Source organism: Salmo trutta, chromosome 12, assembly GCF_901001165.1.
Source record: "Salmo trutta chromosome 12, fSalTru1.1, whole genome shotgun sequence".
In the NCBI taxonomy this organism is placed as follows: domain Eukaryota; kingdom Metazoa; phylum Chordata; class Actinopteri; order Salmoniformes; family Salmonidae; genus Salmo; species Salmo trutta.
In genome coordinates, this window is record NC_042968.1 from 59,650,986 (window position 1) to 59,668,975 (window position 17,990).

Sequence of the window (17,990 nt, forward strand, 5' to 3'; positions counted from 1 at the left end):
GTGGGTTAACTGCCTTGTTCAGGGGCAGAACAACAGATTTGTACCTTGTCAGCTCGGGGATTCAATCTTGCAACCTTTCGGTTACTAGTCCAACGCTCTAACCACTAGGCTACCCGCCGCTGCCCCATTACAATTATTCTCATTTGAAAAATATGAATAGGGAGCATAACTTTATTTTATCGATTGCTCTCAACTAACCAGATGAAGAAGATCAGAAAAAAAAATCAGTCCGGACAAAACGTTCGTGAATGGAAATAAATTGCAATCCCACCTTTTCTTAATCAAATTTTCCCACTTCAAAATAAAATGTTATGTCATTTGAATCATAAGTCTTTCTCTTTTCAAAACTGAGCTAAGTGCTGGTGCAGTTTCGCCTGTTAGAGTTAGAGAAAGATACAGAGAGAGAGTGTGTGTGTGTGTTAACTCCTTGCGCCCTCCAGGTCTATGCATTCCTGTGCCCTATATGTTACTGTAGCTTACAGGCCCAGCGCACTAACAGAGGGGGAAATTGCCGTTGTCAGGGCTTTCCATTGACAGTAAAGTGCTTACAGGCAGCGCGGGGGGGCAGAGGAGGGTTCTGGTTGTTGCGATGACCCAGGGGGCTTTAGTCCAGACCAACTCTGATGACGCTGGTGTTTCTATTGTCCGCTGAGCCCTTGCGTTCAGCCTTTGCCAGGGTATAAAAGCTAGGGTTCTGCGCTGAGGTGGCCAGCACGATCCAGCCTACCCCACACGCCACAGCAAGCTGTACACGCAGGTAAGGACACACCCCACACAAACTGAAAACAGCAGTCGATCCACAGCAGCAAACAGCACACAGGGGCCCACTCCTCTCAGCCTACCATGCTCGGGTGTGTCACCCCACAGGCGGGGCAGAGGCCCTAACAGAGGCCCAGGCCTCAGGGCCTAGATGAGGCACTCAGAACCCAGGCTGGATTGGTACAATGGATGGTTATTTTCTCCTTGGAGATTCTGATCCATCCTATGGAAGTGTTTGGCTGCTGTTTCCTGCCTCAGTTAGTTACAAAACTAAGAAATAGTAACACATACACAAACAACACACATTCACTCTGTAGTGAGAACATAGATGCCGCACCTTTACCTGATCTGTGTTTTGATCTATTTTTTCGCTCCCTGTCCCTCTTTCTCTCAATCGATCTCTCTACCTCCCACACCATTCTCCCTTTCCCTTTCTTTACATACATTCATCCTCTTCTCTCTCGCCCTCTTTCCCCTTCTTCCTCTCTTTTACTCTCTCTGCCTGCTCTATCTTCTTTCGTCTGACATTCCTCTCCTCTCCCTGTCCTCTCTCTCATCTCTCCATTCTCCCTCCCTCCCTCTACCCCTTATCCCCCTCTCCCTCCATCCTTTCCTTCTCCCTCCATCCATCCCTCCCCCCCGCTCTCTGTCAGAATCTCCTGATCCCTCACCATGTCTCAGACCGCCAAGTCCGCCTCCAGCCAGGGCACTGATGTCAAGGACAAGGGAGCCCCTGCCCCTGCTGCCACCAGCAAGGCCACTAAGACCGGAGAACCCAGCGTCGGAAACTTCCGAGTGAGTCAGCACCCTCATTAAAAATACACACAACCCACTTGGCACAGGAGCTGGATTCAAATTGTAACTGCAGAAAATAAAGAAGAGTAATGTCCACCCATTGTGTGGGAGCAGCAAACAGTTTAAAGTTAGCCATTCTCTTTGAATTTTTATCTGAGCTGGGTTAATTGACTATGGATAGAACATTATACAGGGCGTTTGTTGTGGTTGGTAAATGATGCTACTTAAGTCACAGGTCTTAAGATGACCCCAGAGATCTTGCAGCCTTCACAGCAGTACAGGTGGCTTTGGGTTTAGTGGAAGGAAGCTTCTGTACAGATAGTCCGAGCCATGAAGAACTTCAGAGCTTTCTAACTGATTGATAAACTGAGTGACAAACGGTAAAGGGCTCTGAGACCGAGTTACATACCTGCAGTAGTAAAAGGCACCAAATGTGTTCTAATTCTATGGCAAAAGGGTCAACACAGAATACAATATTTGTGGAAGAAGGACAGTATCTCACCCTTGACCTCTTCCATTGATAATGGCATCTAACCTCTGACCACTGCCCCCTGTAGATCATGCTGTTCGACCAGGAGAACTTCCAGGGCAGAATGATGGAGATCCAGAACGAGTGCATGAACGTGTGTGAACGCGGCATGGACAGAGTGCGCAGTATCATCGTTGAGTGCGGCCCGTAAGTGGACACACACACCTACAGGGCAAGATTACACACACACGCAGTCACACACATACACACCTACAGGACACAATCACACACAAAGCAATCAACTCTACATGCTAGTCCAACACACAGGAAGACAAACTCAGACTGAGCCTAAACATTTGAGCCCAAACACTGCTGCTGTCATTTTTTGTGGCCCTTCACGCTCATTTCATTTTGACCCATCTTCTAATCCCTCTCCCCCCTCTCCCCGGCGGCCACCCCTCTCCAGCTTTGTTGCTTTTGAGCAGACTAACTTCCGTGGGGAGATGTTCATCCTGGAGAAGGGAGAGTACCCTCGCTGGGATACCTGGAGCAACTCTTACCGTAGTGACTGCCTCATGTCCCTCAGACCCATCCGCATGGTGAGGAACACACGCATTCCAAAACACACACACACATACACTGTCACATTTTCCAATATACTCTCTCTCACACACATTCCAAACATGACAGTGACGAATGAGTTCGCTAGAGCGAGAACAGCTGATGACCAGGTCTAATACAGCATCTAGTGAAGATACCCTCCAACCTTTTCCCTGACACTCTCTCCTTCCTCCCCCCCTCTTTCCCATCCCTCTCTCCTTCCCTCCACAGGACAGCCTGGAGCACAAGATCTGTCTGTTTGAGCTCTCCGACTTTAAGGGCAATAAGATGGAGATCCAGGAGGATGACGTTCCCACCCTCTGGGCGCACGGCTTCACCGACAGAGTGGGCAGCGTGAGGGTACCCGGCGGAGTGTGAGTGTACACACACACACACTCAACCACACACACTCGTACTTACGCACACACACCAGAAATCTATTTTTATGGATACTGGGACTGAAAAATACTCACCTATATCGAAGATAAAACCCATATCTGTAGGAGAAGCAAGAAATAGAGCAGCAATACATTAGCAGTATAGTGACCTATGTATGGCCCAGAGCCTGAGGCAGAGTTGCAGGTTCCTGCCTAGTGACAACATGAGGCCTTGTGGGAAGTGTCACTGTATAAAGTGAAGTATTCAGGCAGTCACAGGGAGGAGGACTGGCTTGTGTTTGTGTGTCATAGAATGTCACGGGTACATTTATAACTGTTGCACACTTTAAGTGGAAAAACAGAACTCCAATGTGAGTCATGTTGTCTCTACAAACAGCCTAAAAATGACTATCAATCTAAATGTAACAAAACATTACCCCCTCTCTCTCTCTCCTTTCCTCCTCTCTCCAGGTGGGTGGGTTACCAGTACCCCGGATACAGAGGCTACCAGTACCTATTTGAGTGTGGTGACTACAGACACTACAACGAGTTCTGTGCCTTCCAGCCTCAGATCCAGTCCATGCGTCGCGTCAGGGACATGCAGTTCCACCAGCGTGGTTGCTTCAACCTCACCTCCGCCAGCAAGTGAGCGACCTCTGGTGGATGCACGCTGTAACTGCAGCCAGCCAGCCCTCCCTCACTCAACCCGCCCATCGGGCGCTTTTTATTTCTCCAATCCTATTCCTCCTTTCCTTCCCTTCTCCCACCTTCACCCCTCCATCCTAAAGGGATGGAACGGCAGCATCGTACTGACCGGAACAACCTAAATGACTTTTTATGATGCCAAATAATAAACATGTTTTGAAAAACTTGAATTCCGTTCGACCTGGACTACTTTATTCAAAGCCTGTGTTCACTGTGACAACATTTTGTGCTTCGTTGTCCTTTTCTGTCTGTTTGATATTCATTGTTTCTTTCTCTCTTTTCCCTTTTGTCTGTCCAACTGTGTTCTCCCTATTTGTCTTCCTTCTGTACTTCTCTCTTCCATCTGTCCTGTTGGACTGAGAAAGGACCATCTGATTAGTGAGGGGTTAAAGGTTGAACACAGCCCCTCTAACCCACTGACAGACAGTCCTGGCCTCTCAGTTGTAGATTGAACAGTGGAAATGATTATTACCTAACAATGAGGATGCATGTAGATAAAGCTTGTATAACGTTATTCAATGTCACCTTGACGGTCTAAGGCACTGCATCTCAGTGCTAGAGCTGTCACTACAGACCCTGGTTCGATTCCAGGCTGTATCACAACCGGCCGTGATAGGGAGTCCCATAGGGCGGCGCACAATTGGCCTAGCGTCGTTAGGTTTTGGCCGGGGTAGACCGTCATTGTAAATAAGAATTTGTTCTTAACTGACTTGCCTAGTTAGATAAATCATAAAAAATAGGCAGAGCATCCCTTTATTTTAACATCATCCATTTCTGCACACATAAGGCTGCTGCTGTACAATAAATACTAAATATGTAATATTGATACCACATTTCTAGGCCACACAAGCATAACTAAAATATCAGACACTCAGCACCATGTCAAGTGGTTGATGATGACGGATAAATGAAGATGTCCCACTACCATTGAAAATAAATGGTCAGTTCCGGTCTGCTAAACGGGGTACGCCCATAGGTTAGGTCGAATAAATACAGGTTAAGACAAAGTAAGGATTCCATGCGTTGGAAAATAAACACATTCATGTTTGCAAAGAGTTATGGGATATTAGAATCCGGTTGCCTTAACCTTTGTCATCTTCAACCTAGCTCATAGGCACCAATGCATTAGCAGCTGGGTCTGGTCAGGGCCAATGTGACCGTCATTGTAAATACAAATTTGTTCTTAACTGACTTGCCTAGTTAAATAAAGGTTACATAAAAAATATAAAACATGTCTGAAGGTTCCGAGAGCCCACGTTCTCCTCCATAGCCGTTGCCAAGTCATAATTAACGCTTCCGCGTTGTGCTGTTTATTTCCGATCGTTTTCAAAACCTATGAAGATATACAGTAAGTAAAAGCAGATCTTCAATGTGTTGAAACCACAACAATACAGACTTGGATACACAGCATGCTAATCAATAAAAACGTTTGTTAAATTTGCTGCTGTGTTTTGCCTGTTTACATCACCGGTTCATTTCGTAAGGAATTGTATCACCAACATGTTATACCTGTCTGAATTCTATATGGCAATGGGTCTGGTTGTTTAGTTCAGCGACTGGATATGAACCAGAACAAAAACAGGGAGTGGGATGTCTCGCTTCCTCTTCCTGTCTCTGTATGATTGCACAAGCAGCAAACTGAGCGGTCAACATGGCAGCACTTTTCAAAGCTAGAAAAGGTCAGTGTACAATCAACACGCAACTATCGACGTGCTCATTTGTCTCAACAAATTACGACGGGTTTTTGGACTTGCTTTATTGGTGTGTTGATCATTCGACAATAAAATAGACTTGGGACAGTCGTTTGCCGGAGTGCTAAGATTGGTATAACTAAGCTCACTGGTCTATCTGTGCTAACGTTAGTACTGAGTCTAACACTAATGCGAAGTAACGACAGCTAGCTGCATATTGAGTGTTTAGTTCGCTTCTAAGCCATCTCTTAAAATAAACCCAGTTATGCATCGCTAGAATGCTGCCTTTATAGTGGCGGTCAATAATAACTCCCAAGGCAACGTGAATGGGGTTAACGATCGCATCGATAAGCGTCATTGACATTTGTTTATCGTTCACAGAAACCCAGTTTGCGCTGGCTGCTTGGGTGGTTATCTGTGTAGCTAATACACGTTATTGGCATCGTACCGTAGGGAATCTATTCGCGTGTCTAGCTTTCTGGTGTCACCCCCAAGTCTTCACTCGAGCAGGCGCGTTCTCAACGGGACAGGTTATGAACGCCGTGGACGGATGATGACCTTTCACCTAGTTTACAGCTGTGCTGGTCCTCGACCGATAAAAATCGATCTAGCCGGTTATGAAGATTATTACCTCCGTTATTTAGATCCTGTATGGGTTCAGTATATCACATTACATAGTCTTGAGGGAATTTGCAGAGGTAAATGACTGTTCAGTAGCAAATTACTATTCTTTGTAGTTTGCGAGTCACATCGCCCACATCCATCCTTCCAACCTTAGATTAAGAGAGCAAGGGCCTCAAGCAAGGTTGCTATATAATAACTTCATCATCGGTAGGTCATTTCCATGTCCAGTTGTCAACCTTTTACCCCCGAGGCAGGGAGTTGTGAGTGGGTGGGTTCTGTCCATTTATAATCACTGGTTGGGTGTCACACAGAATCGACCTGGACAGTTGGATTCACACAGGTGTAATGTAACACTGATAACTCTGTCTAACAATAGTGTCACGCTGTTGTAAGTTCATGCTCGGCATGAGCAGGTCCTACAGTACTAAAGCCTCTCTCTCACCTATCCCCCCCCTCACTTCAGCCCTTGGCCTGTGTGTCAGTGGCTGTAGGTCTCTGTCCTCGCTAGCTGAGCTACCAGAGATGCATCAGATGATGAGACAGACCTGTAGAGACTATGCAGACAGAGAACTGGCTCCTATAGCTGGCAAACTAGACAAGGAGCACCTCTTTCCCGCCAAACAGGTACACACTCACACCACTAAACAGGAGGTACACACACACACACACACACACACACACACTCTAACACAGCGGTATTCAAACTTTTTCAGCAGGGACCCCCAAATCTAATGACACAACAAATACGCCAAAATTCATTACATTTTCATCTCTCTTATCAAAATGAAAATAAACTAATACATACATATACTCAACATCTTATTTGTCAAAATATCTTTCTCAAAAACGTTTGTATATTGTCCCATGTCATAATCTGTACTCATAATTGTTTGTCCCAAAAATTTGTTGTTGTTGTTGAATACCACTGCTCTAATGCATCCACCTGTGTGTTTCTACAGGTGCGAGAGCTGGGTGCTATGGGGGTGATGGCTGTAGAGGTTCCTGAGGAGCTGGGAGGAGCAGGAATGGACTACCTGGCCTACTCTCTGGCCGTGGAGGAGATCAGTAGGGGATGCGGCAGCACTGGGTGTGTGGTCTCGGTCAACAACGTACGTAAGAGTGTGTGTGAGAAAGAGACGGTTTTATCTTGCACTGATACTAAAGTGTGTGTGTGTGTGTGTGTGTGTGTGTGTGTGTGTGTGTGTGTGTGTGTGTGTGTGTGTAGTCTTTGTACATAGGGCCGATATTGAAGTTTGGAACACAGGAGCAGAAGGCTCAGTGGATCACTCCTTTCACAACCGGAGAGAAAGTTGGCTGCTTCGCTCTGAGTGAACCAGGTACACACACATACACACAAACACCTTTGCCCCAGAACCCTCCACTCACTTCTACTCTCCAACCTGGGGAAATGGGTGGTTGTTCATTGTTGTCTCTTCTATCCTCTCCTTCGCTCTCCCTCTCTCTTCTCTCTTCTCTCTCCCTCTCTCTTCTCTCTCCCTCTCTCTTCTCTCTCCCTCTCTCTCTCCCTCTCTCTTCTCTCTCCTCTCTACCTCTCTCTTCTCTCTCCTCTCTCTCTCGCTCTTCTCTCTCCTCTCCCTCTCTCTTCTCTCCTCTCTCTCTCTCTTCTCTCTCCCTCTCTCTTCTCTCTTCTCTCTCCCTCTCTCTTCTCTCTCCCTCTCTCTTCTCTCTCTCCCTCTCTCTCCCTCTCTCTCCCTCTCTCTTCTCTCTCCTCCTCTACCCTCTCGTCTCGTCTCTCTCTCTCTCTCCTCCTCCCGGCTCCTCTTCTCTCTCCTCTCTCTCTCGCTCTTCTCTCTCCTCTCTCTCTCTCTCTCTCTCCTCTCTCTCTCTGTGTAGGTAATGGCAGTGATGCAGGGGCAGCGTCTACATTAGCCAGACAGGAGGGAGAGGAGTGGGTACTGAACGGGACTAAAGCCTGGATCAGCAACTGCTGGGATGCCTCAGCTACTGTGGTATTCGCTACCACCGACAAGTCACTCAAACACAAGGTTAGATCCATCGTTGTTGGAGTCAAGCCATGGTTAAACCCCTCTAGTCCTTCTCCCCCCCCCTCTATCTCTCTATCAATATTTTATTACTTTATCAATGTAACTCATGCTTGCAGTTCATCTTGTTGCTGCTATTTGTGGATCCGACAATAAAAATCATTCTCCCTTTCCTCAGTGTATATATTCCCTTTCCTCAGTGTATATATTCCCTTTCCTCAGTGTATATATTCCCTTTCCTCAGTGTATATATTCCCTTTCCTCAGTGTATATATTCCCTTTCCTCAGTGTATATATTCCCTTTCCTCAGTGTATATATTCACTTTCCTCAGTGTATATATTCCCTCCCTCTGTAGGGTATCAGTGCATTCCTGGTGCCCATGCCTCACCCTGGCCTTTCCCTGGGGAAGAAGGAGGACAAGCTGGGCATCAGAGCAACCTCCACGGCCAACCTCATCCTGGAGGACTGTAGGATACCCCTGGGAAACATGCTGGGGCCACGAGGGTCTGGCTTCAAGATAGCCATGGTGGGATTGGAGGGTGGAGTGGGGGTGTTGCGAGGGGACGGGTGTACGTTTTGTGGTCCTTCTCTGTGCGTGTGTAGTGATCCCCTCTCTCCCACAGCAAACCCTGGACGGTGGGCGTATAGGTATAGCTTCCCAGGCTCTGGGTATTGCTCAGGCTGCTCTGGACTGTGCTGCGGACTACGCTCACAAACGCACCGCCTTCGGAGCTCCCATTGGCAAGCTGCAGGCCGTACAGGTATGTGTGTGTTAAAGTTTGTGTTTGAATGTTAAGGTGTGTAAGTGTCTGTTATCAAAGGGGTGTGTGTGTGTGTGTGTGTGTGTGTGTGTGTGTCAATGTTTCAGTTCAAGCTGGCGGACATGGCTGTAGCTATTGAAAGCGCTCGTCTCCTCACCTGGAAGGCTGCAATGCTAAAAGACACCAAGAAACCCTTCACCAAGGTACACACACACACACACACACACACACACACACACACACACACAACGTCCTCTCTGTCACACTACGTAACGTTGTACTTCCTCCTTCATGTCCCCACAGGAAGCGGCGATGGCCAAACTATCAGCGTCGGAGGCCGCTACCTTCTGCGGCCATCAGGTACGCATCGCAGAGCCCGCGATGTCATGTTTTCTAGAAGTAGTGCCTGACTCAATTAATCAATAGCGTATTTGACAGAATTCACGTAAAATCTCGGATCGCTAAACCCTTCTAATGTTCTTTACCTTCTGCGGAACTGAAAGTCGATCCAGGTTCTTGGGGGAATGGGTTACGTGACGGACATGCCAGCAGAGAGGCACTACCGCGACGCGCGAATCACTGAGATCTACGAGGGCACCAGTGAGATCCAGAGACTGGTGATAGCCGGCCAGCTGCTGAAGGAGTATGTGCCATAGAGACTTGCGGGCTGTGCCCCGAATGGCAGTCTATTCGCTACATAGTGCACTATTTCTGGACAGACCCCAATGGCCAAAAGTGGTGCACTATATAGGGAATAGGGTGCAATTTCAAATTGGCCCATAACAGCCACGACACCCAGGACTGCGTTCATGACTGCAGTGTTCAACAGTGTTGCACAGTGTCATCAGTGCCAGTCAGCTACTGAACTGAAGGAATGTCAGACATGGAGACAGACTCGCACAGCTCTGGGTAGACGTTGCCCTTAACCACAGATCTAGGATCAGATTGCCAAACTAATGCCCAAATCCTAACCTCAACTGTTACGGAGAGAATATTTGTCCCTGGACCAGTGGATAGAGGCAGCTTGTACCTACCACTCCAAAGGGACAAGACCAGGCCTGCATTCAGGACTGCGGTGTTCAGCAATGTTGTGAAACACTGCAACATGCATCCCACCTTACTTCAACTTTGTAACGATTACAAAACAATCCAAGACTGTTTCCGGTTTGAAGCCATTTGTAACTGTCGATATCAACATGGAGATATATATCAACCTTTCTGCCTTAACTTCATAATGTTATTTGCTTTAAACTGATGGTGTCTGGTAATATAAGCTAGTAGACTCGCAGTTCTCATTGTGACCCTGTCTGTGTGAGGTGCAGTGCCTACTAGAGCCACAGGAGGGGAGTGTAGAGTTTGGACTGCCCTGTCCTGCCTTCACCTGCACGTCAAACAACGAGGGTAATCACAACAACGTTTGAACACTTGTAACATGCATCCCTCCTTATTCTCTGCCTTGTAAATATTCACTGATCTAAAAGACTTCTGTAGTCATAAACAAGGATTCCACGGCATACTGTAGTTGGCTAACGTCGTACCCAGGCTAGGCTGGTGGATGAGACTAGTATTTAGCCTCCACCATGCTGGAATAGGATCAATAATTACTTCAAGCAGGGGGGGGTAGAGATGCATTTTGAAGTAATTAAATGGGGTCACACACACCTTAGTGTTCCTGTCGGTGCCTGGTCTGATGCTGCTCTCCAGACTGCACATAACCATACATATGTTTTTATGGAACTGCGACGACTGGGAAGTAGTTTAACATGTTTTTTTGTCTCTATGGCCGTCAGTTTTTAGGGTTATTGAATGTTAATGAATTCATCTCAGTTTCGATATAAAGAGTGATCTGTTCAGATGAAACTGTAAATGCCACCGCTAGAGAATCTGTTTCTGTCTTGAGTTTCAGAGATCTAAATGATTGATTTGTTTTACGATGATGCCCTACAAGCTTGTGCCTCAACATAAACGGCTGTTCTTAATATTTTATCAGAATTGATGGTACATGATGAAATAAAAAACATGTTTTCATGTTAAATAGTGACGCTCTGAGGCTGTTTTGTGACATGGCAACATGTCACTATTAACAGGTGGCCGGTGGCACCTGAATTGGGGAGAACAGGCAGGGACAGAATTAAGAAAATGATATCGAACACATGGTTTCCATGTGGTCGATACCATTCCAGCCATTATTATGAGCCGTCCTCCCATCAGCAGCCTCCTGTGCTAAAGGGCCGGTTTCACAGACCCAGGTTAAGACTAGTATAACACAATCGCACACATTTTGTTCTCATTAATTGTTTTTAATTTGCCATGCAAAGAGAACGTTCGCTAGTGTGTCGTTGAGGCATGTGCCGATACTGATCGGATCGAAAGAGACAGCGCTGCTCTCGGAAGTTGGATCATCTTTCTCCATTGAGATCTTACCTTAACATTAGAATTATTCCACAATACTGATGATGGATCGGCTACTAAAAATATATCATCACTTATGGCAGCAACTATTGAGTCGGGTTATTCTAATGCTTACCCTATAATGCAATAAATCAAGATTTGGCACATCATTGTGCACATGTTGATACACATCATGAAAAATATTGAGGCAAAATTATAGACAGTAGCATACAATTAGCAAAATAGAACTCAATTGAATGAACAAGACATCTATTTGAATATTATTGAATTATATAGGCTAATTATCTTTTTAATGCAGTCATTAAGTGATTCACAAGTATCAACCAAGGAGCATTCAGTACATCTTGTGGCAATCAGTGGCGAACTGTCATTCAGGGCAGGTGGGGCTGTTTAGAGCCACACATTTTTTTGCAACAAAAAAATACAGACTTGCCTGTTTTGCATGTTATTTTGGCATTAATACGTGTCACATAGCAGTTTGCAAACAATGTAAAACAAATATATCATAGATATGTACACTGTAGCTAAGAAAGTAATACTAAGTGTATGTTGTGAAGTAAGATGTTAGTAGCCCATGTGCCTCACCCTAATAATGTGGTCCCTTTCCCCTATTAATTTCACCTACTGTTCTGACATGTAGTCTATAACCTGTTTTAGAGAAATGTAATCATTGAATATTGTAAGAGCTTTCATTGTATGCTTATATGCCCCCTTTATCTATCCTATGGTTCTGACTTGGTGTACAGGGAAAACACTAAGAACGGCCCATGTTCTGAATTCTGTAGCTGTACATTTCAAAAGTTATAAACAAATAGTTACTGCATCCGTCCTAGCTCGCTATTAATGTCTGAATTGAAATTACAGATTGCCTCTGATCCGCTTATGTATGCTGTTTGTGGGCACCGTTTGTCACCGTTATAGTGCAATTATTGTATTGTTCAGTGTTGTGTTGTGGATTTGCTGGCATGCATCCCACTTACATTTTTTTTTGCCCCACCAAGATTTACATGCTAACATCGCCACTGGTGGCAATCACTACTCTCCCCTACAGCCATGCCCTCTGTCTCTGCTCTGCATTCTCACTCTTCCTCCATTCCAACTTTCTCTTTGTCTTCCTTTTCATTGGTCCTGGGCGCTGGTCGTGGCCTCTGATAGGCTGATGGTCAGAGTTATAAGTGTTTTCCTCCAGTAAGATCTCTCCATTGGTGGAGTAGATGGCCTTGGACCAGGTCAGCACATTACCAGGGGTGTAGGACCAGTATGTCCAACCAGACATGTAGGACATTATCCAGCTTGGGGAGAGGACTCTGTCCCACACTTCCACATCAGTTACCTGCCCCTCAAACATATACACTTTCAAGACAGGGGGCCCATTGGTCACCTACACACACACATACACACACAAAGAAATACAAAGAAAAATATTGCATAATTAGAATAGATCAGAAAAAACGCTAATCTACATTATGCTGAATTACTATATTAAACTCTATTAAACTTAAATTAAAGTTTAATAGATTGTTAACTTTTGAGAGATACTGAAACAATCTCAAGTCATGTTGAGAGGCACTGGGTCAGCAGCGGTGCCTCACCTATCCCCCTCCCCCCCCACTTTCTCTCCTCTTACCTGGCCAAACACCCTCTTCTTGACGCTGACTGTCCCACCTCTCCACACCTGGGCCATGCCTGTCTTTTTCTCCCAGGTAACACACAGGCTGGTCCAGGGGCGTGGCTCTCTGACGGCCCCGAACAGCTTATAGGAGCTAAAGTCCTGGGAGGACTCGATGGAGAGGCGGTCTATCCCATAATACCTTTTCAGTAACAGGTTCCAGTAGTACCCCTGAGTGAGGCTGAAGAGAGTCAAGTCTTTTCGCTCCTCGGCCATGTAACGCAGACACACAGTCAGAGCAGAGAGAGAGGGAGAGGAGGTGGGGTAGGGATACGAGGTGGTGGGGTAGGGATACGAGGTGGTGGATGAGGAAGGAGAAGCTGAGTGAGAGATCGCATCTGTGTACATGGTGAGTTCCCCGCCATATGTCACTGTAAACATCTGACCACGCAGGGAGGTGGAGGGGCCTGAGGCAGAGAATCAATCAACAAATCCATCAATCAATCCAATATTATCTGTGTAGCACGACTTAAAAAAGGTATGTCACTAAACACGTCAAAGAACCCACAACTGAACACAGTATCTCTGTGTGTGTGTGTTTGAATGCGGTACCTGATGGGGTTGTTCGATATCTTGCCCCAGTTAGGCCCAACACCGACAGCAGCACAAGCGCGTTAAGCAGCACCGAAATCATCTTGTAAGCTTCGGCAGTGTGAGAAGATTTAGAGCAGTAAGATCCTTACACCCGTCCTCAACAGCATGTGCAAAAAAAAAAAAGCTCTGATAGGTGTAGGTTTCGTTTCCCAGTAAGGCTTACGGAAGAGTTTCGTTTCTGCAATGTCACGCAATTGTAGACGAACCAAACTGACTTGTCTTTTCGTTTTTTTTGTAACAAATGGAATAACGAGAAATCAAATAATGACAGAAACTTTATTTTACAATTTATTTTAATTTTAAAATGTTGGTTTAATTGGAAGTAAACGGACCTCAGAATCCATAAGCTCCGCCCATTGGGCGTGGTGAGGCGGGTGTTTTTCACAGGCTGCTGTCAGTAAAAACTTAATGTTTATTAGTTGAGTGTGCCCTCAAAATGCTTTAAACTTAACCCTTGGAGAATAAAAAGATAAAGTGTATACATTTTATATTTTACGCCATACTCAGGGTGTTAGGGGACAAAATGAAACTTTGGTTATAGTGTTATACTTTGTATTCCATGTTATAAAAAAGCTTCTCGGGAACACAGAACACTTCATTTCATGAGGATAGGGATTTACCATTGCTGAGAAATCTTAAAATTGTAAAAGGTTGTGGACAAGTCAATTGACTAAGCCCTAGTCAATAATGGCACCAAATCACCTGTCTGGATTCTTAAATTCAACACATTTTGTCCGATATCTCAAAATGGGGTGGTAATATTGTTACAACATTTCCATGGCTGATGTAGAACACAGAGAGGATTCAAATATAAAAATAAAATGTATGAAATTATAATGCTATATCATGCAAAGCAGGTACTACGGAATACATCATTACAGTAAGTTAACCAAATAGCTACCTGGACTATCTGCATTGACCCTTTTTGCACAAACTTTTTTTGATTCATCACATGCGTTGCTGCTACTGTTTATTATCTCTCCTGTTAACTAGTCACTTTATTCCTAGTTATATGTACATACAGTTGAAGTCGGAAGTTTACATACACCTTAGCCAAATACATTTAAACTCAGTTTTTCACAATTCCTGACATTTAATCCTAGTAAAAATTCTCTATCTTAGGTCAGTTAGGATCACCACTTTATTTTAAGAATGTGAAATGTCAGAATAATAGTAGAGGGAATTATTTATTTCAGCTTTTGTTTCTTTCATCACATTCCCAGTGGGTCAGAAGTTTACATACACTCAATTAGTATTTGGTAGCATTGCCTTTAAATTGTTTAACATGGATCAAACGTTTTGGGTAGCCTTCCACAAGCTTCCCACAATAAGTTGGGTGAATGTTGGCCCATTCCTCCTGATAGAGCTGGTGTAACTGAGTCAGGTTGTAGGCCTCTTTGCTTGCACACGCTTTTTCAGTTCTGCCCACACATTTTCTCTAGGATTGAGGACAGGGCTTTGTGATGGCCACTCCAATTCCTTGACTTTGTCGTCCTTAAGCCATTTTGCAACAACTTTGGAAGTATGCTTGGGGTCATTGTCCATTTGGAAGACCCATTTGCGACCAAGCTTTAACTTCCTGACTGATGTCTTGAGATGTTGCTTCAATATATCCACATAATTTCCCTTCTCATGATGCCATCTATTTTGTGAAGTGCACCAGTACCTCCTGCAGCAAAGCACCCCCACAACATGATGCTGCCACCCCCGTGCTTCACGGTTGGGATGGTGTTCTTCGGCTTTCAAGCTTCCCCCTTTTCCCTCCAAACATAACGATGGTCATTATGGCCAAACAGTTCTATTTTTGTTTCATCAGACCAGAGGATATTTCTCCAAAAAGTACAATCTTTGTCCCCATGTGCAGTTGCAAACCGTAGTCTGGCTTTTTTATGGCGTTTTTTTGGCAGTGGCTTCTTCCTTGCTGTGCGGCCTTTCAGGTTATGTCGATATAGGACTTGTTTTACTGTTGATATAGATACTTTTGTACCGGTTTCCTCCAGCATCATCACAAGGTCCTTTGCTGTTGTTCTGGGATTGATTTGCACTTTTCACACCAAAGTATGTTCATCTCTAGGAGACAGAACGCGTCTCCTTCCTGAGCGGTATGGCGGCTGCATGGTCCCATGGTGTTTATACTTGCGTACTATTGTTTGTACAGATGAATGTGGTACCTTCAGGCGTTTGGAAATTGCTCCCAAGGATGAACCAGGCTTGTGGAGGTCTCCGAAAAATGTGCTGAGGTCTTGGCTGATTTCTTTTGATTTTCCCATGATGTCAAGCAAAGAGGCACTGAGTTTGAAGGTAGGCCTTGAAATACATCCACAGGTACACCTCCAATTGACTCAAATTATGTCTATTAGCCTATCAGAAGCTTCTAAAGCCATGACATAATTTTCTGGAATTTTCCATGCTGTTTAAAAGCATAGTCAACTTAGTATATGTACACTTCTGACCCACTGGAATTCTGATACAGTGAGTTATAAGTGAAATAATCTGTCTGTAAACAATGTTTTGAAAAATTACTTGTCATGCACAAAGTAGATGTCTTAACCGACTTGACAGAAATTGTTTGTTAACAAGAAATGTCGAGTGGTTGAAAAACGAGTTTTAATGACTCCAACCTAAGTATGTAAACTTCTGACTTATGATATTATACTATATGATATGATATTGGGATTTCTCCGAATATCACACATAGATATTTCCTATGGCCGGATATGGACTCATATGATATCCTGAGATATGTGACATCCTATTTTCTCTCTTCATGTTGACAAATACTGACTGTATACATACCATATCTGTGTTTTCTCAGCACTTTCAAGATAGGAAGTTATTTTGAGTCCAGATATGCACAAGGCGAGACCCAAATGTAGACACAGGAGGCAGATGGTAGAGCTCTGATATTAATTATAACAAAGGGAGTAGGCAAAGGCAGGTCGGGGACAGGCGAGAGTTCATAAACCAGGTCAGAGTCCAAACAGACACAGACGATAGGCAGTCTCGAGGTCAGGCCAGACAGGGGTCAGAAACCAGACCCGAGTCCAAAACAGTACAAGGGGATAGGCAGGCTGGTAGTCAGAACAGGCAGAGTGGTCAGGCAGGCGGGTTCAGAGTCAGGACAGGCAAGGCAAGGGTAGAAACCAGGAGGACTAGAAACAAACAGAGACTGGGAAAAATAGGAGCAAGGAAAACCGCTGGTTGAACTGGCACAGAGAGACAGGAAACACTTGGCCATCTTAGTGCTAGAGGTGCCACTACAGACCCTAGTTGGATTCAAGGCTGTATCACAACTGGCCGTAATTGGGAGTCCCATATGGTGGCGCACAATTGGCCCAGTGTCGTCCGGGTTAGGGTTTGACCGGTGTAGGCCTTCATTGTAAATAAGAATTTGTTCTTAACTGACTTGCCTAGTTAAATAAAGGAAAAAAAACAAACATTTGCTCATCATAATCAGTACAACCTTCCAAAAAGTATTGTACACACATAAGTTGTGTCCATTACATTCTATGCAATAATTGGAATGCATGATTTCCTACCAGTACTTGAAAACAAATTAACAGTAAATAAAGAAATGAATACCATACAAACCATTCTCTGATAGTGATTTATTGATACAAGTAGCCCATGCCGGTGTTATGAGACTGATCATTGATACTGATCATTTGTCGCCACAGATAGTTTGTTTACGTTTTTACTGTTGTGACCACATGGAGTAGCTAGACCTATAACAGTTTTATCTAGTGGTTGTGTCGGGGATAACAGTTGTTGACAACTGTAGCATTGTAGCTAACCCTAACCCTTTTCCTAAACTTAACCTTATTCTCTTAACCTCCCTACTTTAATTCACCTAACCTGCTGTGTTCGTTCTCCTAACCTTACACATTAATTATCCTAACCTGCCATGTAAACAATCCACCTGTGGAGACAAATCACCAGTATCACCGGCAGCCAACCGCGTCACCCCTGACACTCACTTGGAGCCATTCAGTGTTGTTGTTTATGTATGTAGCTTAGCTAGTGGGCTAAGTTGTAACATTAGCAATGTCTTTCAAAATGAGACAACTCACAAATGCAGAAATTCTGGAGATTTTTGTAAATTCTGACAATGATTCTGAGTATGACAGTGAGGAATCTGATTCTGACAGTGACAGTGAGGAACTGCCCCCCAATCTTGTGGCCATTGAGAACCCTTAATAAGCTGAGGACCCCTTGCCCACAGACAAAGTCCTAGGCCCCTCTGAAGATGCTGGTGGTGATGAAGGCACACCAACAGTGGTGTGAAATACAGGAGGTCTGTGGTAGCTGGAAGGCCTCCAGCCATTTCACCCCTCCTGGCCCTACTGTTTGCTTTGATGAGTCCCAGTCTGGAGTGCAAAGCCCCTTGCCATCTCCCTCTGATTCAGAGTGCTTCAAGCTGTTTCTGACAGGGGAGCTGGTGGGAGACATAGTGCAGGAGACCAATAGCTATGCTTTGGAGCTACAGGAGAAAAGAGAGCCACAGGGAGGGTGGACCACCTGACGGGAGAG

General features: G+C 44.9%; 3 protein-coding genes across 3 annotated transcripts; 2 read left to right on the forward strand and 1 right to left on the reverse strand.

Annotated features, from left to right (window-relative positions):
* Window positions 1-667: 667 nt before the first annotated feature.
* Window positions 668-3,875, forward strand: LOC115203883 (beta-crystallin B1-like). The gene is made up of 6 exons (XM_029768958.1): window positions 668-757; window positions 1,413-1,554; window positions 2,112-2,230; window positions 2,490-2,622; window positions 2,855-2,997; window positions 3,472-3,875. Exons 2-6 carry the CDS (start codon window positions 1,432-1,434, stop codon window positions 3,647-3,649), a joined length of 696 nt encoding a protein of 231 aa, XP_029624818.1. The 5' UTR covers window positions 668-757; window positions 1,413-1,431; the 3' UTR covers window positions 3,650-3,875.
* Window positions 3,876-5,319: 1,444 nt separating this feature from the next.
* On the forward strand, window positions 5,320-10,826 carry LOC115203884 (short-chain specific acyl-CoA dehydrogenase, mitochondrial). Its single transcript, XM_029768959.1, has 10 exons — window positions 5,320-5,384; window positions 6,484-6,644; window positions 6,980-7,129; window positions 7,246-7,357; window positions 7,875-8,026; window positions 8,380-8,550; window positions 8,648-8,785; window positions 8,893-8,988; window positions 9,089-9,145; window positions 9,289-10,826. Exons 1-10 carry the CDS (start codon window positions 5,357-5,359, stop codon window positions 9,439-9,441), a joined length of 1,218 nt encoding a protein of 405 aa, XP_029624819.1. The 5' UTR covers window positions 5,320-5,356; the 3' UTR covers window positions 9,442-10,826.
* Window positions 10,827-12,153: 1,327 nt separating this feature from the next.
* LOC115203885 (jeltraxin) lies at window positions 12,154-13,812 on the reverse strand. Its single transcript, XM_029768960.1, has 3 exons — window positions 13,419-13,812; window positions 12,825-13,273; window positions 12,154-12,578 (listed from the first exon to the last, which is right to left on the reverse strand). Exons 1-3 carry the CDS (start codon window positions 13,498-13,500, stop codon window positions 12,243-12,245), a joined length of 867 nt encoding a protein of 288 aa, XP_029624820.1. The 5' UTR covers window positions 13,501-13,812; the 3' UTR covers window positions 12,154-12,242.
* Between the last annotated feature and the right edge of the window lie 4,178 nt (window positions 13,813-17,990).

Excerpts from the sequence above, each read along its gene's own strand:
- LOC115203884 (XM_029768959.1), top strand. The coding sequence starts at position 5,357 with ATGGCAGCACTTTTCAAAGCTAGAAAAG. Across the intron at positions 5,385-6,483 it reads ACTTTTCAAAGCTAGAAAAG|CCCTTGGCCTGTGTGTCAGT; the intron begins GTCAGTGTACAA and ends CCCTCACTTCAG. Across the intron at positions 8,551-8,647 it reads CTGGCTTCAAGATAGCCATG|CAAACCCTGGACGGTGGGCG; the intron begins GTGGGATTGGAG and ends TCTCTCCCACAG.
- LOC115203885 (XM_029768960.1), bottom strand. The coding sequence starts at position 13,500 with ATGATTTCGGTGCTGCTTAACGCGCTTGTGCTGCTGTCGGTGTTGGGC. Across the intron at positions 13,274-13,418 it reads ATATCGAACAACCCCATCAG|GCCCCTCCACCTCCCTGCGT; the intron begins GTACCGCATTCA and ends TCTCTGCCTCAG. Across the intron at positions 12,579-12,824 it reads AGAAGAGGGTGTTTGGCCAG|GTGACCAATGGGCCCCCTGT; the intron begins GTAAGAGGAGAG and ends GTGTGTGTGTAG.
- LOC115203883 (XM_029768958.1), top strand. The coding sequence starts at position 1,432 with ATGTCTCAGACCGCCAAGTCCGCCTCCAGCCAGGGCACTGATGTCAAG. Across the intron at positions 2,231-2,489 it reads ATCATCGTTGAGTGCGGCCC|CTTTGTTGCTTTTGAGCAGA; the intron begins GTAAGTGGACAC and ends ACCCCTCTCCAG. Across the intron at positions 2,998-3,471 it reads GTGAGGGTACCCGGCGGAGT|GTGGGTGGGTTACCAGTACC; the intron begins GTGAGTGTACAC and ends TCCTCTCTCCAG.